Source organism: Chironomus tepperi, unplaced genomic scaffold (genome assembly GCF_022539635.2).
Source record: "Chironomus tepperi strain 1889 unplaced genomic scaffold, CSIRO-AGI_Ctep_v1 contig_262, whole genome shotgun sequence".
NCBI classification, from domain to species: Eukaryota; Metazoa; Arthropoda; class Insecta; order Diptera; family Chironomidae; genus Chironomus; species Chironomus tepperi.
In genome coordinates this window covers 1,096,107-1,122,983 of record NW_027226384.1, presented here as the reverse complement: position 1 = coordinate 1,122,983, position 26,877 = coordinate 1,096,107, and the positions used below count along the sequence as shown (strand labels likewise).

The 26,877-nt window shown below is 33.3% G+C and overlaps 1 protein-coding gene across 1 annotated transcript; it reads right to left on the bottom strand.

Annotated features, from left to right (window-relative positions):
* Positions 1 to 1,425: 1,425 nt before the first annotated feature.
* On the bottom strand, positions 1,426 to 4,249 carry LOC139091913 (Krueppel-like factor 7). Its single transcript, XM_070642162.1, has 4 exons — positions 4,178 to 4,249; positions 3,532 to 4,118; positions 3,311 to 3,334; positions 1,426 to 2,002 (listed from the first exon to the last, which is right to left on the bottom strand). Exons 1-4 carry the CDS (start codon positions 4,180 to 4,182, stop codon positions 1,827 to 1,829), a joined length of 792 nt encoding a protein of 263 aa, XP_070498263.1. The 5' UTR covers positions 4,183 to 4,249; the 3' UTR covers positions 1,426 to 1,826.
* Between the last annotated feature and the right edge of the window lie 22,628 nt (positions 4,250 to 26,877).

Below are 26,877 nucleotides of genomic sequence, written 5' to 3'. Positions count from 1 at the left end.
CTACTATCTAATTTCACTTACAATTCATCCTCATACATCATCACATCAGCAATCAAAAGAAAAAGAAGCAAAAAACCATTTTCAGGAAGATGAATAGCACAAAATAACACAAGAATTGGTGATTTTAACATGAAGCACATTTAGCAGAAAAAAAATGAGAAACATTATAATCTGAGATAATCAACAAGTGTCCTTCCACTACCCCGAAATAAAATATAAATAAATACACTTATAATATTCTCATAATACACAAAAAAAAAGAAGAAGAAGCATGACATGAGAACACAAAAAATTCTTATTTGCCATAACAACAAAAAACCATTGTCGTAATGAAATATAAAAGCAGAGAAGAAGCATAAAGCATATAATGAAAATAAATTGCTTATCTTTTTTTATTGTAATGTTCTTATAGCTGAAAAGACAAAACATAAGAATTGTTTTTTGGTATGGAATGTTTGGGGTGGGGGGGGATGAAAGTGCCCTCAATTTGTATCATCATGACAATTTTATGTGAATTGAATAAATTATTTTGTAGTGATTTTTTTTGGTGGCTGTTTGATGGGTTAGTTTTAGGTGACTTTTTTATTGTTATCGGATACGAAATGAGGAAAGGTTGAAAGTTGACCTGACAAATCGGTTAATTGATCAATAATCCGGCCTGGCCCGATTGACTCTTACTTGGTGCTGATTCGATTTAAATCTGGCGTCAACTGTTCGGCAATGTCAGCTTGACCATGTCAGAGTTACCCTGGCCACATGTCGGATTTTGGATCCATTAACCGATTGTGTTATTCAAGTCCATAAACTGAAAATTTGGATACAGTTCAATGTCCACTATTTTGGCCAATTTCCAGTTTATAACGGATGATAGGTTGCTAATGACTTATGCTAAATAAAGGACGAAAACTAAAACAAGATTCTTACGATTCCTATCGTGCTCTCGACTTGAGTAAACGGGGTCTTTGAGGTGTTCTAGAAAATTCCGAATCAAGATTTTTATGACTTCTTTGAAGAATTTTGAATATAAATTCATGGAACTTGCAGTACAAATTGGTACAAAGCAATAAGAATTTCGAATTCTCATAAATATGCTTATTAAATGGATATTAATGGAAAACTACCACGAATAGCACAATCGGTTAGATCAAATCCAACAGCCTGACGTGTCTCTAACATGATAGAATTTGGACCAAATTAAATCTCTATATAAATTTTGGATCAATTAACCGATTTGTTCCAATTGAAGCAAATAAAAGCCTTTTGAACCTGTAATGGTTCCAGTAAGTAAGTAAGTAACCATTTGCATTCAGATTCAAATTCTATCAACAATTCCAAAACCTTTCTCAAAATCTGATCAATTTTATAGCACAAAATTCCAATTTCAATTCAAAAAATACCATCTTTAAAATTCAAAATTCCCCAGCATTAAGGATGAAAATTCTCACGTTCACAAAGCAGGAAAAAAAAATTCCATCTTATTTTTCCATCAAACAATCTTTTCACTTGAATCTCTTTTTGTGAATCTCGACTCGAGCTTCAGTAAGAATATAAAAAAAAGAGATATGATGCAAATTGAATGAGAAGCATCACATCAACAAGTGGGTGTTTCAAGCTTTTCACACACAATTTATTTGCATGCATACATTCTTTATGTAAACTTTTTTCTTCTTTTAACAAAATAATATATATAAAATATATGAATACATGCAATTTTCTTATGAAAAGATTGAAGATGATGCTTCAAACAATTTAATTCGATTATCTTGTACAGCATAAGGAGTTGAGATGAAAAGATAAAGTTTTTGTGGGAGAGAAAAACTGTTGTGTTATTGTGTTGTTAAGATTTTCTTTTTCCTTCCAGGTTTCTGCTTTGGTATTTCATCCCAGATGAATTTTAATTTGCTACCATTTAATTTCTTCTCATGAATTTTAACATGCTTTTTGAGATGATCGCTTCGTGAGAATGTTTTTGAGCAGTAGAAGCACTTGTATGGTTTGATTCCTAAAATGAATAGTTTGTAGAGATTAGGTTAGTTTGGTTGTTGATTTGTTAAATTATTGAGGATACCCGGGAAGCACATGGCGTATAAATAGTCGAAAATCCGACCCTAGACCTTCATGTCAGAAGCATTCTTATGAATATACTCATAGAATTGAATCTGCTCAATTATTTGGATGATTGTTATGTGCACTCAAGACTGTCTGTTAGGGTAGGCCAGTTTGACACTTGATTTTGGCCAGTTTCGATGAAATCCGACCTCAAATCAGAGTCAAGTCAGACTAGGATAGGGTTTTCGATCATTTATATACCGTGTGCCTTCCAGGATAATGTAAACTAGTTTTGGCACACATAAGAGCGGTTTGAAACGAGTTCTACACCAAGTCAGAGTCACAATATGTGTCACGTCGGGATAGAGCCGGATTTTAGATCCATTGACAAATTTGTCTTGTCAGGGATAACCAGTGCTTGAAGTCGAATTGAGATTCGTATGGAATCGAGTCGACTTGAAATTTATTTGGAGTTAAGTCGAATTTAATTTTAAATGAATTCGAGTTGAGTTGAATCGAAGTTTCCATATAAAATCCTTATCGACTTCGACCTCTGGGTACAGTTGAATGACATCATATATAAATACACACTCACATTAAATCAAATTCAACAAAATTATAATGAATGAAAAAAAACCACATTAAGTATTTGCTAATGATAAGCCAATTCTCTTGCTTCATTAACGGGGTTTTTACAGATGCACATTTGACAGCGAGAAATTATCGGGAATTGTAAATTGATACTTTGTGTGATGCTGTTTATTTATTGACATTAAGAAGTGTATCTGGTGTTTATTGAATGAATAATTAATTTATGACGTTCAGAGGAAAGGGATTTTTTGTGGATTAAAGGATAGTAGGGAGTGGCTCCCGAACTGGAAGAAGGTCTTGAAGGATATAGCTGTCTTTAGACATTCCATATGCTCGGCAATGGATCCCTCGTTCGCTCTAGCCAAGGAATTGAGTGAGTATGAAGAAGCTAGTAGATATCTAGCAATTAAGGCAACATTATGTGCCAAAGACCTCCAAAATGCACCAAACACAAACGGAGCTTCGTAACTAGAAAGGTGAAATGAAAGAAGAGCTTCGAAAATTGAACATGACCTGGAATTGAACCCAGGACCTTAGGCACGTAAGGCCAACGCTGTACCTTTTAGACCTTTGATACCAATTCACCATATACATCCAGATCGACGATATCGTATCTAGTCTGTAGATATTACAATAATTTTTGATATCAAGCATCAAATTCTTCCCTTACCTGAGTGAGATCGTTGATGACGAGCTACAAAAAAAAGGAAATATTCCATTAGAAAAAAAAGTTCAATTGACAACGTAAAATAAATGTTTTTTGACCTTCGACACCAATCACAAGACAAAAAAAAAGCCTTTTAAACCTTATTAAATTACAAAAAACTTTTTCATATCATCGAAAGATCTTAATGAAATGTTGAAAGTCTATAAAATTGTCGCATCACTCACCAAGTTCATCAGAACGTGAAAATTTCCAAGAACAATTAGGAAAGTTACAGAAATAAGGTTTAAGACCGAGATGTCGCCTTAAATGTGCACGTAAGTGAGCCGGCTTCGAATATGTCTTCTGACAATCCCCAAAATTACAGCTATAGAAAACTTTATCATCACTTTTAGTTGCTTCCTCAAACGACGACAACGACATTTCATCCTGCTGTTGAATTTTTAATGAATTTACTCGTAAAATTTCTGAACTTTCCTTTATGAATGCGGCACATGAGTCCGTACACATTAATGTTTGATCTGGTAAATTGTCAAACGTTGTCACACTGTACGCATCATCGCAATCAAATATTAAAAATTGTTCCAATTCGGATGGCTGTGATGCCGTCATTGACGGTGATGAGATTAGTGAACTTGTTGTAAGTTCTGTATATGATGGAATCTCATCAATTTCAGAATATTGATATAAGTCATCATAAATTGAGGAAGGTATGTAATCACTTGGTTGAATGCACTGATTCTCATTCAATAATGCCGTTGTTGGCGGTAACGCGATTATGTCAAAATAATTATCGTCAAAAAAATCCATTGGACTAGATGAATTGAAAAATTGAAAAATGTTCTTAATAAAGATTGAGGATATAGAACTGACCTCATGAGTGATTTTTTAGAAACTGATTGAGTTGGGGATTAAGGCAAAATATTGCAGATGGAATATGTTCTGGCTCATAATTGAAAGTTATCAGAGTCAGTTTATAACGACTTACTGTTCCGTTCAATAATGTATGAAAAAATCACTAATCTTTTTTAGAGGAAATATAAAAAAAAAACAGTAGTGTACGGTTCACATTCACAGATATATACAGAGTGAAGTTCTCAAGGGATATAATTTACATGTATCGGATATGCATGCACAATTTTTGTGATATGTGTTATTGGACATGTTATAAGAAAACAGACACTGTCTGGTGGTTGATGATTTTGATACTATTTGTGTTTATGTACACATGGATTAATGTAGTGTTTATGAACTCATGATTAATAAAGGGTTTGAAACTGAGTCTGGTGTCTGATCAGAATTAAAGCTGGAATATCAAGCCGTATATAGACGAATTTACTAGCGGTTGCAAATAAGGCCTCTGTGTTCTAGCGATTAGGCAACAGATCGGAAATTTGTCATTCTTTTGTGAGTTTGTGGGTTCGATTCCTACAAGAGACCTAATCATTATATGAATGTTAGTGATATTACAAGGATTCACATGACACAATGCTCAGATGAAGTATTTATCAGAAGATAAATCGAAGAGATACGTCTTGAATAGCAATTCATGCTCAATGTCGGCGTGACTCTAATTGGTGTCAGATTTGGATTAGATCTGGCACATGCCAGAGTCACGTCAGAATTGTTGCTGGATTTAGATCATAAGTCGAATTTGTGCTATTTGGTGAGAACTTTTGAGCAATGCCAGTCTTTGAGATCAGTCGTGACAAACTGTGATGCTTCGGCACACTAATGTGTCGCCAGGGTTTGTGTCATGAGCCTTGTGCGGTTTCAGGAACCATTATGGTCTACATTTAAGAAGAGGTTCATTATGGAGAGTTCAACTTCGATACAAATTTCAATGCTCTCACAACCTTCATTGATTCACAATAGCATCTTCAACAACAAAATATCACTGACATCTATGAATTATAAAACAAAAGTTGAAATAAATGTGAGAAAAATTATCAGAAAATTAATTTTTAGAATTTTTCAAACATTATAGAAGTTTTTGAACTATTGTTTACATGAAAAGGTTATCCTATATTATTATTAGAAGTTTTGTGAAGATATGTCGACCTTTTTATTTAAAGATGAGACAGTTTTAGTCCTAAATGGCGACCTTTGAGTTGCGATGAAAGTTTCTGACTATTTATAAGTGAAATGTGCTTCAAAATGTCTATTCTTAAATGACTGTATCCAGATGTTGTCGCAAAGTGTTGAAAATTTAGTTACCTCCTTACTTTGAATCAATTGTGATCCATGTATTAAATGTGTCGTGTAGATAAATTCCCGAGTGAACAAAAATACGTTAGAACTAGTCATCAACTGGACATCAACTTGGATTGTGATCCATGGCCTCCATAAGATGTCGCTTGAACCTGGCTCTCTCGCTAGCTGCTGCTTGCCAATTCCTAAAAAGTGAAGTTTGGCGTGAGTTTGATAACAAAATTCAGTCAATAATAGAAAATTTGATAAAAATCTACTCAATAAATTGCTCAATAAAATCCACCGATTATTTAAATTGAATTATCTGCATCAGCTTGGCAACATCATCCTTCCCCCCTAAGTTCAAACTTCATTTCTTTTCAATCACAGTTTGAGAAAATTTCTCATTAAAATGTCTCAACGGAGTTCTTCACCCCTCACATATATAAAAAAAGTCACAAAAAATTTCCCCTTTCCCCTAACTCATCATATTGACATTTTTCCCTACTTTTTTGCCTCTCGCTCATCGTGCGATAAAAAAAATTATTCAAAATAATCAAAAATAAACTTTTTTTTTTTCAGTATTTAAAAATCCAGAACACTTTCATTGAATCTATCGTTTGGCATTATTGTTTTTCATTTTCATCGCTAAAGCGATAAGAAGAATTTAAAGCAAGAAATTATGTTTGACACATCACCCATGCTGTGTGGCTGCTATATACTGTTTTTAAATAAATTCTTTCACATGATTGACAAGTGCTAATCGTGCATTTCAATATTTTTTATTACATTAATGATGAATGGGATGGAAGTAGAATATGAAGAAGAAGGAATGAAAAATTTGCTAATGACATTATGGACATGTGGCTGTTTTAAGAGATGTAAGGGAATTTTTACTGGAATCAAGTCGTGTTTTGTTGTGACTTGATGTAATGTTATGTCGTAAAACTTGATGGTTTAAGCGAAGTATTTACTTAAAGTTCGTTGAAAACTGGATCTGCCTTTAGATATCTTCTGCTAGTTTCTAATTCCTGGCACTTCATTTGTATCGTTGCTCAAACTGCAATCCAATGAACTCTTGGGTCTTCCTCGAAATCTCTTTTGCGAACAGCAAATCAAAATTTGTTTCAGAAATCAGCTGTCTTGGTACTTTCATGTATTGTCGCCAACATGGTGGTACAGCGGGTTCCTGGTAACTGCATAGGGTAGATCATTAATCCAAACAGTTAAGAATACTTTACTGAATTGTAAGAAATTTTGAATATTTTTCAATTTTTTGAGCTGAAAAATCAAAATTTTATGTCTTTGTCACGATTAAAACATTAAGTAAAGACTTACCATTCAGAAGAATCCTAAATTTAGTTCCAAAACTCACAAAAACCATTTAAATTTCAATAAATACGACACAAAAACGAAAACACGTGAAAAAAATTTTGCTTCGACTGATGCAAAAAGTTTACTTTGAGAAAATTCAAATAAATTTTGTCCGTTAAACTATAGAGTAATATAATTTAGAACTAATTGCTGATTTTGATTATGAATTTTGAGAGATTTGATCAAAAACTTCAAATTTAATTGAATAGTTTTTAATCAAAAGTCAGATTATTCGTCATCTAATCCCTTAAACTATCAACATTTCATTCAATTTTTAACAAAAAACGTCACAATACTTACAAACTTACTTATATTGCTGCCAGTCACACAATACCAACTAACTTCCTTACTTAGCTCGCATTACATCACAATTACCAATCCTAATCAACTACTTCAAACATCAAAGCATCATTCTAACCTCACAACCATTATCCACACCATAAATTGTCTCATAATTGTCATCATCAACCCTAACAACAACCTCTTATCACACTCATCAATTTCTAATCGTTTCCAGATGTAATTTTATATCTTCCATCCCCAATACATTCAATTCCTCTTTTTATTGTATTAATTTACAGAAGCTGCTGTTAGATGACTTCATGCTTCTCATCATCCACGAATCACATCGTCATCGTTATGATTGAAATTAATTTCATTTAAGGAGTGTAAATTCAATAAAGCGAAGAAATTGTAACGTCAATGACAGGAAAAAAATGTTACCAGGCAAGTCACTAAGTTGCGTTAACCGCAAAAAAGACGAAGAAGTGTGAAGGAGGAATGATGGAATAAAATTGTGGTGGGAGATGCAAACATTTGTTACAACCCTCCCAACTGCTTACTACATGCCCCATTGTATTGACAATTTTTACTTCATTTTTCACTTTTGAGCTGGTTTTTAATGGATAATGAGTGAATTGGTGATGGTTTGGGTGCTTGCAGTTAGTCTTTTTGAAATTTGAATTATAAAAAGCCGTTAAAAAAATTGAATTTTAAAAATCCGTTAAATATTTTGAATTTTGGAAAACCGTTAAAAATTTTGAATTTTAGGAAACTTTGAAAATATTAAATATAAATTTGGAAAATTTTAAAAAAATTTAAATTTTAAAAAGCCGTTAAAAATTTAAATGCTTTCTAAAATGCCAATTTTCCTTACTTTTATTATTTTCCTGTAACTAAATGACGATGGCAATGATGTCGATGATGAAAAAAAGAAGCATTTGATTGTTCATTTCTTTTCTTGTGCTTCATAATATCGATTATACATGAGGTGCTGGAAATAATAAGGGTCTCCCATCAACTGCTTTTCCGCTACTTTATTTTCACATTTTTCTATTATTTCCTACCTTCTTAAGTATGCCATACACATCAATTCATCCATCCATCCATTCAGTCGTCTATTCATTTATTCAATATATATTGGCATGAAGTAGAAGATGGAGATTAAGGGGCAATGAAAATGTTATCTTCGTTTTCTTTCTTATATTTTCTCACCACACACACATACATACACATATACAACCATAATAATACTAATAATATGTGCATGATGTACTTTGGCTGATGCTGCTGTTGACATGGAATCTGTGTTAATATTGCTGTTGGTAGATTGTTAAATTTAATGATTGCAATTTGCTACAACATAAGTAAGTAACTACATGCCACAATTTCTTTACATTACATTCATCTTAGTTGAGATGATGTCCTTGATGAAAAAAAGAAGCATTTTTGGATCATTTCTTTTCTTGTGCTTCATGAAATTTAATTCAGTTTTCAAAATTTTAAATTTTAACGGCTTTTCCGCTACTTTATTTTCACATTTTTCTATTATTTCCTACCTTCTTAAGTATGCCATACACATCAATTCATCCATCCATTTAAGTCGATTCATTTATTCAAATATTTGGCATGAAGTAAAGAAGGAGATTAAGGGGCAATTCAAATGTTATCTTCGACTTTCTTATATTTTCTCAAAAATTCAACACATTACAACCAAATTACTAAATTTCAACTGTTTTGGCTGCCAAACATTGAATCTGTGTTAAATTGTTTGGTCAGAAGTTAAATTTAATGATTGCAATTTGCTACAACATAAGTAAGTAACTACAAATTTTTTACATTACATTTTTAAATGATTCAGATTTTTGGATGAATTGTTGTTTTTCAAAATTTCAATTTTAAAATTTTTGAACTTTTCCAAATTTTAACGGTTTTCAAAATTTGAATTTTTTTAAATTCAAAATTCTCAATTTTTTAAATTCAAAATTTTCAATTTTTTGAAATTTTCAAAAACTTTTTCTTGAATTTTTTAAAATTCAAATTTTAACGGTTTTCAAAAATTCAAATTTTAACGTTTTTCAAAAATTCAAAATTTTCAATAAATTTTCACTTTTTCACATTTTTCATTACATAAATCATCCCTAAAAATCAACAAAAATTTCCAGCAAGGAACCCAAGAAATAAGATTTTTTACCCCGAAGCAAAATACTGTCGAAAGAAAGAGCAACAAGTGTAGCAGCATAAAATTCCTTTTTTGTGTCTGTACATGCAGTGAATATAAAAAAAAATTAAACATATTATTTGCCTTCTTTTTTTATGGAAATGAAAGCTTTTTAATTATTTTTTTTATTTTCTTTAAAAAAGTTTTTTTTTCAACATTTTTCTTTTCTTCTCCGTCATCTTTTGTAATTGAATTCCTATAATGACGATATAAAAGAAATTATACTTTGATGCTTATCGATTTCTTTTATATTCATCAATTCCTTTTTTTTTTTTTGTTACTTTGTGTAATGGAGAAGCCTACAAAATTTTTTTTATTCTTTCTCTAATTTTCTGGAAAAGTTAAAGAAAAAAATTGTGAAAAATTCTTTAAAAATTCAATTTGTTGGTTGTGGTCGAGAGGAAGGAGGATTTGGATGAAGTTGTTACAGCATTAAATTGTTTAAAGTTTAATTTTTTGGTAAAACTTTGGTTTTATTTTGGTTCTGGTAAATCGATCACGTCGTTCGAAACCGAGACTTTGCAAATATTCTTGTATCTCAATCTCGGTCCCGGTCCTTGTCTCGGTTTTGGTCTTAATTTTTATCTCGGTTCCGATCTCTGTCTCGGTTCCGATCCTTGTCTCGGTTCCGATCTTTGTCTCGGTTCCGATCTTCGTCTCGGTTCCGATCTTCGTCTCGGTTCCGATCTTCGTCTCGGTTCCGATCTTCGTCTCGGTTCCGATCTTCGTCTCGGTTCCGATCTTCGTCTCGGTTCCGATCTTCGTCTCGGTTCCGATCTTTGTCTCGGTTCCGCTCTTTGTCTCAGTTCCGATCCTTGTCTCGGTTCCGATCCTGTCTCGGTTCCGATCTCTGTCTCGGTTCCGATCTCTGTCTAAGTTCCGTTCTCTGTCTCGGTTCCGATCTCTGTCTAGGTTCCGATCTCTGTCTCGGTCCGATCTGATTCAGTTTCGGTTCCGATCCCTGTTTTGGTTCCGATCCCGATTTCAGTCTCGGTTCCGATCAGAATCTCGCTCTTGGTCTACAAAATTCGTCAATTTTGTCTCAAAAAACTCTAAAAAATTGCTTAACATAGCTAATTAAGGATGCAGAGTTTGACCCCTAAACCTCCCTAGATACACCCTTCCCCATTTTAAAAATTATTACAAATTCATACTTTTGCATCTGAAAATTCTTCAAATAAAATCTCAAATGCTTCCCCTTCATCAGATCATTCAAAAAGCATCAAATAAACGACAGCACATCTAGAGGGCAAAAATCCCGCTGATTTCATTTTCCTCATTCACTGAAAACAGACAACTGAGCATCACAAAAGAAAGAAAAGAAACGTAAATGACTGTGCACTTTTGATGATGTATATTTGACATGAAATGACTTTTTTATTCACATATGTTGACTTATTTGAATGAGATTGCTCCAGAAAGGAAAGTTGCTTCCGTTATTTGCATAGAGTAGAATATATCAAATATGTAAAATATATGTACATATATAAATTTGATTGAATTCTGATATTGTACAACATATGATGGATATAGTCATAAAATACTACAAATATAGGCTTCATATCAATCAATCATAATACGATGCTGCTACAATTTTTATCGACAGATTTCATTGTTGAAGCGATTTCTTTTTTCTTGCACGAAGTTCCTTTGAGTTGAAGTCGAAATTTCAATAATCCGCAAAATGGTTGTGGTATTAATAATAAATGTATATCTGCGTTCGGTACGGAAAAAATGCCACGATGCGAAAAAGGAATTCTTGTGGCATCAAAACAAAGCCATTTTGAAGTATTGAAATTGATAAGGAATTACTTTATTGAATTGCGGATTTTTGGAGAATTTTTCGAAGATTTTTTCTAATACTGAAGACCGTTTAACATGATGAAGTTTGGAAGCTGAGTCTAGCTCGATGTCGAATGTAAGCTTTGAGTTCTGATACAAGAATTTGGACATGATCCAATACAACGATAATGTAATTAGCACTGGATGAGAAGAATTTTGCATTTAGTACTACGCTTCTAACAACCTCCGTTACTACTGAAGGAACAAGCGATATTAAGACAGTCGTAACCGAATGTGGGTTCGGAGAGAATCAGGTTATAAAGATCTTGAAGTCGATTCTTTGGTTTTGCAACAAGTTATTAACTTAAGTCGACTTTTGCAGGAGCAAGTATCACTTGAACTCTGCTTTACTCTAGAACCTTTCAAAGTAGTAAGGTTCCGGATAATATCCACAACACCTCTTACTTATCATTAATAATGATTGAGAAGATCGTTATCAAGGAATTCGAACTCACGTCCTCGTAAAAAATAGAATTAAAGATTTTTGATCGACTGTCTAACCACTCAGCCACAGGGCCTTACACTTTGTCACTGACAGATTCCCTTACATATTACTCGATACCCCAAGATTCCACTCTACTCCAATCCCACATCAATTTATTCATACCACGACTGCATCACACAATCACAAGTCACATTATCAATGACCCAGAATTTAAATCTTTCGATCTATTCATTCACACCAACTTCCAGTGAACTTCCTTCCTTTTTTTCTTCAATAACTACAACAAAAACAGACACAACACAAAATTTCTTATTAAGCCTGAAAGTCAACAACTTACTTTCAAAACATCTACGTGCGTTCATAACCGTCAATATCTACGAATCCAATTGTTGTTTAATGTCTACGTGCTAGTTCAAGCGTTTCATTCAATTTCACACTTTTAGTTCAACTCGTTGTTGAAAGTTTTTTTCCACCTAACTTCCTCTACAAAAAAGTTCATAAAGTTCTTGGGGAGAAAGTTTGTCGACTGATGAAGCCGATCACGTGTTTCGAGGTAAGTGATGTGAAATTAAGAGTGAAAATTCTAGAAAATTCAAGGAAAAATTGACATTATATCCAAATTTAAGCCATACGTGCAGTTCTCATCGTAAAGTGCTATCTCGTCTGATCAAAATAAACAGCAATATTTGCTTACGTGTGACTGTCGACGTGCCATTGTTCATTGTTTTATAGTTTTTCATCCTCAAAACATTAAATTTTCAACGGAAATTTAAAAACTATTTTTTTATCCACTCGTTTCCTTAAGAAAGGACATCATGTGATGCACAGCTCATTAAAAAATAATATTTTTAAGGAACTGAAGAAACTTTGTCATTATGGAATCAGCAAGAACAAATCGAAAATAATTAATTTTTTCAGAATAAAGAAGCAACTTTGTTCCAATTAGGCCAATTAAGCATAAAAAACAAATCATCTAACTTTGCAATAAATTTCTTTTTTCAATCGCATAAGCGATTTTTTTTTGTGTTCTTTAATCTGTAATGTATGTCGATTCCACATTTTGTTCATTTTTCATTGGAACAAAAATTTTTTTTTATTATTACGTATAGAAAAATTGTTCAATTAAGTGATTTATTGTAAGTTGTGTAATTTCATTGCCATTTATTTTGTGCTTCCACGCTTGGGCTTTTTATTAAATCAAAAAACATTTAGGTTAGAATCAGTGTTGGGAAACCTTCTGTGTCACGACACGCTAGTCGCTGGTGTCATTATACATCTTGATTGTGATCCACAACTAAAGTCAGCATAAAGGCATAAGAGATGTAGTTGATAGCATTTCTTAAAATAAATCGACGGTACACTTGTGTGCCGCAGCACACAATTAGGACAACTCTGGTTAAGATGTAAGGAACCAAGCCCGAATAGCATTGATGTGGCAGCTATGACCAAAGTCGCATGTAGTTCATAACATATTTCAAAAATATTCGACGAATATTGCGTCGTGAAACACAGTGTCGTGAGCAACTCTGACTTCGATATAAGGAATGAATCCCGTACAGCTTGATTCTGTAACTATGACAAAAACCGTACACGGAATGTGGTTTCATAACATTTTTGAAATAATTGGTGACAAAGTAGGGTGCAGCGGTATAGAATTTGAGCAATCCTGGCTTAAATATGAGGAGTGAGACCTGAACAACATGATACGGTGCTTATTACTATGAACTGCATGCTGTTTGCGTTTTCAAAAAATTGGTGGCCAACTATAGTGCCTCAGCACCCAGTTTGAGCAACTGGCTAAGATAGAAGGAATGAAATCCGAACAGTAAGATGCGGTTGATGGTCGAAATTTGCCGTCAAGTAGCCGTTTTGGCACTCTCATGTCTTGCCATCAACTGGACGATGTAACATCGCCCTATTAACACCATTGTGCTGCTCGGAAACATGAAAATAACACATGAACATCGAAAATCCGAGAAACTTACTACTTTCATAGTTCTCAATGTGTAGTAAATTTAATAAAACTTTTTACATAACAATAAACTTCCGAATTATCATTTTTCTTTGAAACGAAATACGCGAATAGCTCAATGATGCATAACGAGTCAAAGTTCATGCGGATATGACAAGAATTATCATGAAAATTGATTGAAAAATTCATTGTCATTACAAATATTTATTTAAATTTCACTAAAGTAAATTTTGTCATCAATTTGAATGAGAGTTTTGACTTGCGGGCATACATACACTCGTAATTCTCATATCATTGCGTAATGTCTTGCGGTTATTTAATAATCTTCCATATATTACACAATAAAGGATAATATAAATAAATGTTGAGTTTGTGGATGTGCAGTTGAGTGGAAGAAATTTTATGGAAGTTGGAAGTTGGAGGTAGGAAGCGCATTTTCTTGAATGCTGTCAAAAAGCTTGTTTATGCTGTCAAAAAGAGCTTCACAATGCTGTCAAAATGCTTGAATAAACTGTCAAAAAGCTTGAATGGTGTCAAAGAAAGCTTGAATTTTCAAAAAGCTGAATGTTGTGAAAATGCTTGAATGTTGTCAAAAAGCTTAAATTCTGTCAAAAAGCTTGAGTTCTGTCAAATATCTTGAATGTTGTCAAAAAGCTTAAATACTGTCAAAAAGCTTGGATGCTTCAAAAGGCCTGAATGCTGTCAAAAAACTTGAATTTTGTCAAAAAGCTTAAATGCTGTCAAAAAGTTAAATGCTGTCAAAAAGCTTGAATGCTGTCAAACAGTTGGATGCAAAAAGCTTGAATTCTGTCAAAAAGCTTGAATGCTGTAAAAAGCTTGAATGCTGTCAAAAGGCTAGAAAACTGTCAAAAACCAGAATTTTGAATCAAATTGTCAAAATGACACACTAAACGAGCAGCACATGTACAAAATTCCCTACAATCACAATATTGCATGACTTTAAGTGAATTCTCATGAATTTACGTAATAAGTTCAACCCCCCACCCTTCCCATCGTTGACAAATACGACAATCGAGTATGTACACACATATGGAATTATAGAAATGTCCTATAATTATGAAGTCTTTCAGCATATGTACATGATGATAGATTTATATCTTCATTTCTATAGCATAGAAAAGAATTTTCTATTCATATTGATTGACATCGAGAGATTAACAACTTTTTTTTTTCTTGAAATTCTATCAATGCATTTGGATGTCTATAGAACATCAAACTATACATAATACAACTTAACTGAAATGAATAAAAATGAAAATGACATATGAAAAGAGAAAATATAATTCAATGAATTAGGAACGAACTTTCTCTTCACTTTCTCTTTCATTATCATTTAGAAGAAGTGATTATTGACAAAAGATGGATGGATATTGAAAGGAATCAATATCTTATCAGTCAGAAGTGCTTGAATGAAGCCAAGCATCTCTTCTTTTTCTAAGCATGAACAAAAGGAACTCAATTTTTTTTCCTTCCTCATCATTCACAATTCATTATTCATTATTCAATGTGGAAATGAAATTTCTTCTTCGTCATCATTTAAGTCAGCATCTTGTGTGGTCATGAAAATGGAAATTAATTTTTTTCTTATTCAGACTTGCCATTAATTTCATTTGCTGTTAGGTATAATTTAGACTAAGAAAAGGAAATTCTTTGTCTAAGGCAGTGGTAGGCAACCTTTTATCCACGGTGGCACATTTGGTGGCACATTTGGTGGACGGAGAGATCCGAGACCTAGACTAAGACCCAAGATCGAGATCCGAGAACCAGACACGCGACACGAGACCAAAGACCTTGATCCAAGACCACAAAACCGAGATCCGATATTGGAGGACCGAGATCCGAGACCGGAGACCGAAATCCAAGACCGGAGACCGAGATCCGAGACCGAAGACCGAGATCCGAGACAGGAGACCGAGATTCGAGACCGGAGACCGAAATTCAACACCGAAGAACGAGATTCGAGATTCTAGACCCAAGACCGAGACACAAGACCAAGATCCGAGAACCAGACCCGCAAACGAGACCAAAGACCTTGATTTCGAGACCAAAACTGAGATCCATATTGAGGACCGAGATCCAAGACCGGAGACTGAGATTCGAGACTGGAGACCGAGATTCGAGATCATAGACCCAAAACCGAGACACGAGACCAAAGTCTTTGATCTGACCGAGACAAAGACCCGAGACTGAGACTGAACCTTATTGAGACCGAGACTATCCTGGAAGATTTCGGTTTTATCATCGGGATCCCTTAGTGCTAAGCCTTGATCGAGAATACGGTTCATGACATTTCCAAAACACACCAACAATCCGCGACACACAAGTTACCCAACACTAGTCTAATTCCTAACTTACAAGACTCAAATCAACCTGCCTACCTCTAAGACAACATCAAACAAATTCAAGTGAATAAATTATAAATGTGAAAAATTTATCTTTTTTTTTCAACTTTTAAACTCAATAAACAATGTTCTTATTTCCAAGTGACTTAAAATGTCTTTCTTCATCGATATAAAAAAGTAAAAAAAAAAAATTTCTTCAAAGCTGCAAATAAAGAAAAAAATTTATTTGTACATAAGAGGAAATTTTTATTGAATATCTAGAAGGAGGGTAGTTTGTAAATGAGGTCTAGACGATGTGAAATTTGATTTTGGCTCTAATTTGATAGTTTGTTCATAAACTTTTAAGCAAGGATTGGGATAGCATCTTGAAGTTGTCTATACAACAGTTAAAAACTAGTCAAGTCGAGAGGTCAAGAAGCTGCAGCGGAAAATATCATAACAAATGAAATTTTTTATTGAGTTTCCATACCTAAGTACGTCCTTGAATTTGCCGCTGATTGACTGTCCAAACAGCGTAGTGAAGGGAAATTGGGGATTTGATTTTTGTCTCGAAAACCCTAGCAATTTGAAAATTTGTCCTTTGAGTCGAAGGAGCAGTTTGACCCTTAAAAATATTCCAAATGGATATGACTCTGAATAGACCGTCAAAGCTTCCACCAAATTTTTGTGCACCAAAAAATTCTGGGATGTCTCTTCAGAACTACACTTTTTGGGTATATAACTGTTACTCCTTTTGTTAAGTTTTCTTGGTTCTATTCATATTTCTCTTCCTATGTCCACTTTAAAATTGAACACATCTTCAATGTCTATCAATCATGACTACCCTTTTAAAAATGAACGTCAAACACAAATGCACCCCAATATAATTTTCCAAACGGGCATGAAAGAGCTAAAAAAAAGTAATTCTCAATAGCTGACGATATTTTTACGGCTCAATTTAAAGAAAAAAAGAAAATTTTTTTTTCTCCGTCTCTGTTTATGGTCGTCAATGTCATAAAATTATGATGATCTCCAATAAAGTTAAATTTGATCTTAAAATGACTTATAAAATATATATATTTATATATTATGTGTGGATAGATGTATTTATATATAAATAACGACATCACGAGATAGAAAAAAAATTTTCTTTTGATGAGTGTCATCATCATTGCATGGCATCAACGTCAAACTCTTTATGTGCCGAAAAAAAAGTTTTTTGCACAAAAATATAGAAAAAATTATCATATTCAATGTCATTTGTACGCGAGCAGTAAGGATGAAAAAAATTTGAATCGATGGATATAATCTGGTCGTTTTCTGTTTATTGAAATCAATCGAGTGACTTGAATCAGATGGAAAAAAAGTTTCTCTTTGCATGATTTTTATTCTTGACGATGTCAAATCAAAGGAAGGGTGCTTATGGATGTTAGGGAAGAGAAAGGCTTAGATTTTCCAAAGGGACAGTACTGTCGTCACTCAAGCCAGAATTTGTAAAAGTTTAGACCTTTAGGTAAGAGTCAAATGACTAATTTTTGCCTGACTTTTGAGGTAATAATGTAGCAAAAATGAGTAGGTCTAAGGCTGCAGAGCCTGTCAGTTTTGGACTGAATCCTACTGAAAACTAAAGTTTAGCCAAAAGCTCATCAGTTTCTATGCCTTTGAGATAAGTCAAAATTCAAAATTTACCTTACAAAACTTCATTTAAAAATCTGCAAAATTCTTTTGGACATATCCTCACAATAATCACAAAACATTCAAACAACTCCCACAACATTTTTCTGATAACTCAACAGAAAATATCAGCAACGCCACAGGACAAATGCTCTACTTTAAATCAATTTTAGAGGAAATTTTTACGACCTTCAATATCAATATACATAAATATGTCTAAAAATCAAATAAAAAAAAAAAAAAATATTCGGACAGAACAAAAGAAAAAAAACTAAAACATAAGATAGAGGAGAGATGTAAAGGCATAGATAGAAGTTTTGAATTTCATGTCCATTACAGTGGAAATTTAGAGGAGCATAAAAAGTTTATCGGAGAAAATTTTCATGCCCGCTGTAAATTTACAGTAAAAGAAGCAGAAAAAAAAAATTGGAATATCAGCGAAGATATCGAGAATAAATGTAAAGTGTCGTAAAAAGAATTTACAAGTTTGGAAGGAATTTGAGAATAATAGGGGAATAAAGCGCATTTATGGACGAATAAATTCATACTTAGATTCATCCAGCTTCACTTTTTTAAAGGATAACAATTTAATCCATAGTCTAATTATTAAGATTCAATGACTATTAAGAAGCATAGAACTGAGACAGGTGAGTAGCTAGGACAGGTGGAATTGAAAGTTATCCGTTAAAAGATAGAAGAAAAATAGGCAGTTAAAGATTCACAAGAGGAGGTCAGATGTGCAACAAGAGTTTGAAATTACCCGAGGCGCTGGAGGTTTGTCGAGCCATAGACAATATCTTCGTCCTTTTGCAACACACATGTCCAACTTTTTCGGCACGTGGTACGTGGCATTATCACTTCTGATGACTTTTCCTTTCAAATTTACGTTGACTTACTTCTAACTTCACTGATAATACAGAGATCATCTAAAACAGGTTCTCATGCTGCTACCCATTGACAATTGCAACAATTAGCAATTTGTTACCCATTGGCATAACCAATACCAAATGCTTCGCTGTTTCTATCAACAGTCTCTCTTCTTTTGAATAATTCTTTGGCCATCTGAAGTTGACTACAGATATGTATAAACCAGATTTTCGTCAACTGTTACCAACCTGTCACTAAAGAAGTCACTAAATATGACATTTTCCAGAAATCCTCAAATTGACAAACCAGCAACCCCCAAAACCCTAACATTACCATCCAAAATATCTTGCTACAACTTAGTGTCAAATAAAGCGACCGCAAGCAAACACTTTACAACATTTTATTTCCGATAAGACGTAGACGCAATGAAAGTATAAAAAAAATATTTTAATATTCTATCTCAATTGAACTTCATGCTTCTATCTCCGAAAAACTATCAAGCAGAATTGGCGAAAAAAAAAATGATGAGAATAAAAAAGAAATCGTGAAATTTTTGTGATAGGTACGCAATAAACAATATCTGCGAGAACACCAAATTTCCAACTCATTCACCATTTTTGTTCCTTCTCATTCTCTTTCTAAAACGGTCATATTGGCGACGTCGCGTTTCGGTAGTTTTTTTTTTTTTTTTCAATTTTCTTTCAGCTCAGTTATGCATAAAAAGCGATGATTGCAATCAATTTCTCCCTGAATTATTTTTCCATACAGAAAAAAATGCCAGGCGATGCTGAAAAAGAGACGAAAGTTTTTTTTTATTCAATGGCTTTATAAAGATTTTCATTAATCACCAATTTCTTTCTGGATGTTTGCAGGAAACGAGTAAAAAAAAATTATTTATTGGAACTTGTAAAAGAGGATTTTTTTATAGTGTTGATAAATTCATAGGGGATGAGGCTGTGAGGATTCAAAGACAATAAATTTAATAGCAATTTTAATTTTCAATATGCTTAAAAATTCATCCAATCGTAATTTCTGAGAATTTTTATGACATTTTTGCGTCGTTGTTATAACTGACAAATTTACTCGTGTATAACGGAATTAAGTTACTGTTTATAATTAGGTACTTATGAATTAATTAAAATTTATTACAATTATTTATAGGCTACAATGCCGAGTAGCACAGTGTAGTCAACTCAATAGGGTTACTATGTAGTTATACGGAGTCACATATTAGGACGCTTACGTCACTGAGTTAACGCCAATGACTTGCTTACTTACTTCACTGGACGTACAGATCAATTGTGATCCAAAGCCTTCCTCAGATGTCACTTGAAACTGGGCATAACTGCCTTCCGCTTGACAATTTCTAATACGATATAGACACAATACGATAATTAGAACAGTGACCACTTATAAGTATCGTAGTGGCATTTTTGAACCATGAAAGCATGCTCTTGGCCTGTTAGGAATAATATATGTTTCCTTCTAGTTTCTAAAGTAAAAAAAATTAATTTACACCATGTGCTGCTCGGGAAGTGACATGAAGTTGACATTTGAAGTTTTATTTACTTCATTCCTAAACGTGCGGATCTATTGTAATCCATAAACTCTCATTGAGATCTGGTACGTGAAGCTAACTCTTACAACTAACTAATTCTCAATACAAAGTGTTTTACTAGAAATTTAATTTAAGTTGCTTTCAAAATCTACAGTTTTAAATTCTGAAAATGACTATTTACACCCCATTGACCCCTTAAAAACTTGCAAAATTCCATTTATCTCCATCCACACCAAGTAAAAAGTTTAATCCATTATTTTCATTTAAATCTCTCTAATCAAAAACCAAACGAGAATCCAAAACTAATTCTCTAGTAAGAAATTACCACAAAAATCGTCCATTTAACGTCAACAATCAAAGAATTGTGGCTGCAAATGCTCAATTCATTTTTTATCGTTTCATCTCGACTAATGAGTTCCATTACATCAAATATTAGAGAGCGAGAAAATGGCAAAAAAAGAAGAAGAAGTTGTCATACTTGCTTTATCTCTCATTCCATCCCCTAAATGTCAAATCGCATTCGAAGTTTTATTAACCAAAAAAGAGCAGAAAAGAAGAAAAAAGTCTCAATAAAATAAAAGTTTTTCATTCATATTCACATACGAGTTTACATGTAGCTAGTCATATGTATCTATGAATATAGTAAGGGATCATATAAAAATCCTGTACATTAAACTCGAGATCGTTTTCAGCGTTCATGTCATATAACTGGAAAAATTTCATTCCACCTGATACGTAATAAGAGGATTAAACCAATTTTTGTGGCGCCCAAAAGTCGTCTTTGTGTAACTAAACGGTGAAAAACGATTACCCCCATATTATTATATATACTTTTCTACTACCCCATCCTCTACTACTCATTCACTATGTTTTCTCTCTCATTCACTCTCTAACGTTTTTTTTGCTCTATCCCTTTATCCACTTTCTTTCACATCTTGCATGTGCTAAAAGGGAATGAAAATAAGTTGGAATGATAGTTGGGGATTGTGATTTTTTGTGGTTAGAGAGCATTTAAATTGTGAATGTTTTAGGTTTGTGATTCTTATATGGCACGCAACTGTTGTTCGGAAAATAATATGGCACGCAACTGATATACAGAGAATAATATGGTATACAACTGTTGTACAGATAATAATATGGCACACAACTGTTGTACAGAGAATAATATGGCACGCAACTGTTGTACAGATAATAATATGGCACACAACTGCTGCACAGAGAATAATATGGCACGCAACAAATGTACGAGAATAATATGGCACATAACACCTATAAAGAAAATAATATGGCACGAAATTGTTGTATATAGAATAATATGGTACACAACTGTTGTACATAGAATAATATGGCACACAACTGTTGTGCAGGGAATAATATGGCACACAACTGTTGTACATAGAATAATATGGCACGCAACTATTGTAGAAAAATAATATGATGCAAACTGTGCCAATAATAATTTGCATATGGCACGCAACTGTTGTTTATTGAAAGACTGTAAATTTAGGCACAACCTATTCAGATTCCCGGTCAAAATGATCAATTTAATATCATCATACAACAAATTCACTCCTACCAAAAAAAAGAGGAAAGAAAAAGTTTCATTCTCCTAACTACAATCATGAAAAATAGATATATTTCACGGTGTGGAAATACTTCTGCTGCTACTGCTTAGTATCCCACTTTAGGAAGACGAACAAAAAAAAAAAGAAAAGAAAAATTATGATAGAGAAAATTTTTAGTTACTTGAAAGAGAAAAATTGCGATGAAGTTTTTCGTCTTCACAAGTTCTTTATTCATCGGTTCCCACACCACCCACACTCACATGAAAAGTTCATAATTCACTTTTATTGAAGGAAGACGAAGATTTTTGTTCATTGAATGTTTCCTTCTTATTCGTCTATTGGCCTTTTTTTTTGTGTGCTACTGAATAAGCATTTTCCTGTGTACATTATTATTTTATTTTATATCCATCCCTCACTATCGACGATTAGGAAATATTGATGTTAATGTGCTAGTTGCTTTACTTTTATGTACTTCAAGCATTTCTGCTATATTGTAATTATGCATCTATTAATGTCTTTTATTTGTATAATGGATCTATTTCGTACTCAATCTGAGTTCTCTTTTCTTTTTTTTCTTCTTGGAATTAATGTAATTTAGTAATAAAATTGAGGGAGCTGGGGATGAAATTGCTTAGTACTGATCTAACTAAGGCAGTGGGTCCTAACAGGCAAAGAGACCGCTTTTAGGTACCTTAGTGGTCTTTCTGTAATATAAAAGTTTACTAATAAGTAATATTTTTGCCTGTTATGGAGAATGTGTAACTATACATCAGTAGCAAGCTGAAGCCATGAATCTCAATTGATCTTAAGCGTCAGCAAAGAAAGTTAGTATATCTTAATGTACAACTAATAAAGTAAGCTGAAGTGCTTTGATAGCACAGTCGGCAAGGTGCTTGACCAGAAAGTTGGTGTTTAATTCGAACTCCCAGGTTCGAATCTTACCATTAACTTTAATATTCTTTCAGATTTTCATTGAAATTTCAGCTTCTTTAGAGCGACAATTTAGTTACGACAGTTTAATTAGGTAATGTAAGATACAAGAACGCATGTGAATATAAGAACGACTTGGACACATGAAACCTATAGTCTGTGTTCCTAATTTAGGTCTTGATATATCACTCCAATATACCACTGAACATAAGACAGCAAAAAAAGCAACAGTGACGTTGCGGTTAGAACGTCGACCGATTAATCAGCCCTAACGACTCGGTTTCGATTCCAGGGAAGGTCTATTCGGATTGAAGTGCATTTGTGCTGTGTCTAGTCACTCCAATTAGACTTGTAAATTCACGAACAACCCAAAATCAGCAGAGAACAATATGTATGTCGCAGTATGCTAATGTGACGCCGCAATGCCATGAATTGTTGTTTGTCGTGTGTGATGTCTGTCTAAGGCTATCTCCAAGGTGTGTTTTAGCTACCGACAATGGTTGCCCATCACTGGTCTAAATGAACCCAGTAAAGAAGCATTTAATGCAAAAATCTCAATCAAAATGGACCCAAACAATTTCCATCCCAACTTCACTCAATCCATAAAAGTTATCAAAACTGTTTAAGCCAGCAAGAAAAACTGATTTTCATCTAAATTAACTTTAATACAAAACATTAGTCATAACTAATGTGAATATATATTAATACATTATTCTCATTAGAATTTTTCGTCTTGCAATTTTGTTCTTTCGTTATTGGCAGTAAAAATTACTCTTTTTTTTGCATCAATATCCATCAGGGATAGATTCATAATAATAAATCACCTTTATAGCGATGTGCGTACATTCTTTTTATTTTTACGGACCATTGCGGCATTGCTGATTGATCATTTTTTTGGATAAAAACTTTTCTTGTATAGTTATTGGCATGGCATGAGGCTGTGGAGATGCCGTACATATGTGAATGTGTAGATTCTATCGAACTTGTCTATGTAAATAGATAAATGGATTTAAAATACACTATAGACAGAAGACGAAAGGAATTACGACAATTTTTTATGTCTCGCGGCTGTACAAAAACTTTTTTTTTTATATCCATCGACTCACATGACTTTTTTTCCATTGATTTTTTTTTTCAATTCTCTTTTGAAAATTTGACATACAAAAAAATGGAAAAATCCTTGAAAAAGTTTCAATTTTTCCTCTTCCTTTTTTTTGAAAGATTTCTTTCTTTTTTTGTTGCTTTGTGAGGACATCGATACTATTTTATTGAGAGACATGATAAATTTTTATGAGCAAGTAAAATCGATGAGAAAATAATTTAAAATTTATTTGGAAAAGAAAAAAATCGAAGAAAAGTTGAAGGAACTTTAAAAGAATGATGATTGAAATGTGAGTCAGATGTTGGATGGAGATGTTGAACTGGACTATGAGAGGTGTGGAAGTTATCTCAATTTTGGTAATGATGTAATTTAAAGTTGGAAGGCTTTCAAGAATGATATTTAAGTAATGGCTTATTTGAAGAAGTTAGGCTCATTTACTTTGATGCCACTGAGTGATTTATGTTGAGTTCCTTAATTTCATGGGTTGGTTTTGAAGATTTCAATATCATTAAGCTGAATGCTTTGTGATAAATGATCTACTGTACCAATTCTAAAGAGTATTCTGCTCTTTAGAGTACAATAGTTTATAGAGTAATAATATTGTAAGCTTTAGATTGCAGTTTATAGTTTAATCCAAGCCTGATGTACAAGCTCTGCACATTGCAATTACACGAATACTTCATAAAATCTGATGTGTTATGCTTGGTGCCTAGTTAAAACTCCTGGAATTTGGTATTTGACTCACAATAAGATATGCTAACGATAGGGTCAATTTCAGACGATATCTAAGGGAGAATATGAATCGAAATTGTCTTGTATTAAGGCATGCTCTAAGTAAGAACGTAGTTAATGTCCGCAAGATTTGACCAAGAAAATTCATACAGATACTATTATTGAGGATTTCCCAGCTTTAAAATAGAACGACAAAATGAACACTAGGTTCGAAAATTAGACATGGCCTAGGATTCAACCCAAAACATATGATACGTAAGGCAAGCGCTTGCCATTGACGCGTTTAGGCCAGTGATGTGAGTGATACCATTTCACAGCTGCATGAATATTAAGATTAATTTTTAAATGAGACAACAACAACAAATATCTACTTCAATTTCAATTTTTACATTTTACAATTCACTAAATTATCCCAGCAGCTATCAAACACAAACTATTTGCAGCTCGATTAACAAAGCAATCTACAAAATTGAAAAAATCCTCAATTCAATTAAAGAAACTGCAAAAGTTTTTTTTCCAACAAATTTTCCTTAAAACAATTCCCCAAAAATGTGTCTTCAGCATCCTTTCGATTTCTACCTTGCAACCCTCCAAAAACACAAAAAAAAGACGAGAATTTCGTTCATAAAATTGTTGCGAAAGGAGATGGAAGCAAAAATTTATTTAATATGTATAGTTTTTTGGCGCCCAAGTGACGGTGAAATTCACGATGAATTGATCATCGTTTCACTTTTTTTTTTTGTTCCACATCCTCTCCCCATCCACATCCACACTCACTGAAATCTTTTCCTTCTCTTGCGCTTTACTTTCTTTCTGTGAATCTCCTCCATCCCATCTATATCTACCATCTACCGTTCTGTGTCAGATAGGAGGAAAAAAAGTTGCTTCTTTTTTTCGCAAACGTATTCAGTTATTCCAGAGGGTCGTTTTTTCTGAAGATTGAATAGATTTATCTACTCGCAATTTTTTTTTTTTTTCGTGCTGTAACCTCCTCCGCCCTTCTATCGTTGACTCAATATTTATTTGATTTTATGGTGTATCGGGGTACACGCAATGTCATGTAATCGCGATGATACATCAGAATAAATTTTTACTTGCTTTTTTGTCGACTGCCAGCAGAATTTTTTTTTGTTCATGTCGCTTCTGTTTACCACTTAACATTCTTGATCTCACTCAGTCATCTTATTTCTTGTAAGTGGATTGTTGCTCTCTATTTTTTTTTATTAGCTAAATGATCAACAATTTATTTTTTTGTGTGTACTGCTGTTGGTGAGTTAAGTGGCTGTGGTTTTGGTTAACAAATTGTGAGAATTCTTGAATGAATTATTTATAGACAAATTGATGTTATTAATATGGATGTGTCAGAAATGCTATTTATAGGATATTGTTATGGAAGGGTTATCTAAAAGATTCTACAGACAATGAACAAACTTGCCTAAATGAGCGTGTACATGAGTATTATACTCAATCAATATAGTTTTGTGAGCATACTCATTAGCGGGTCTGTTTGGGAGACAAGGAGTATCCACAGAATGACACAAATGAAGAAGAGTATACCATTTAGATGTTGAGGCGCTGTTAAAGCTCTTTTATTAACATCAAATAAAACCCACACAGAGTCGGTCTCCTTGCTATGAGTTCCATATGACTGTCAGGATAAAAAGGAAACTTCCAGGCGCATTTAGGTCCGTTCATACATTATTTAATGCTCTTTGGAAAATTTAGTATGGATGAAAGGTAGAATGGGAGTGGAAATAAGTCCAAAATTAGTGAACGTTTTCTTTCTTCATTTGTGTCGCTTGGGATGTTCACCATGCTCATTAGGATATTTAATCAAAAATAATGCTTAATTCTGTCGGCATTCTCATGTTTATGCTCTATGTTCAATCTCTAATGAACATTTTAAACATTTTAAATCTGCTTTTTTTGTCCCACGGTATACCTTGGTAGTAAGAGTTCCCGATGACGAGATCGAGCCTTCGGGCGACCTTATTTGGTGGAAAACAACGACCAAAATCGCACACGTTATGTGATTCATAATGTTTTCAAATAATATTTTCAAACGGTGTCACAAAGGTTGTTAACCACTGATTTAGAACCAGTTTGTTTTACTTTTCGTTCAAATACACAAATGGCACAAGCATATCATGCTTAACATGCTCTTCAGAGTTTGCTAAAGTGCTCATTTTGGAGACCATACTCACTAAACATTCAACTATGATCAAATAATCAACATAGAAAATGACAATAATTACTTACAACATTTAAGTAAACCATCAATTCCATCATAAATCTGCAATAAAAAACATAAAATTAATTTAAATGCTTAAAAAATATTTTCACACATCTGAAAAAAAAAAGTTCTCAACATTCAAAAAATGTAATTACGTATGACCCATTATTACCCATTCATTCCTTATTTCCTCTGAATTTTTTTTAAATATATTCTCGTTTTTTTACTGTTACACATTTTCATATTC

Bases quoted from the DNA above. Each gene is read 5' to 3' on its own strand.
- LOC139091913 (XM_070642162.1), bottom strand. The intron at 3,335-3,531 runs GTGAGTGATGCG...TTTTTTTTGTAG, and splicing joins TTCACGTTCTGATGAACTTG to CTCGTCATCAACGATCTCAC. The intron at 2,003-3,310 runs GTAAGGGAAGAA...TATTCATTTTAG, and splicing joins TCATCAACGATCTCACTCAG to GAATCAAACCATACAAGTGC.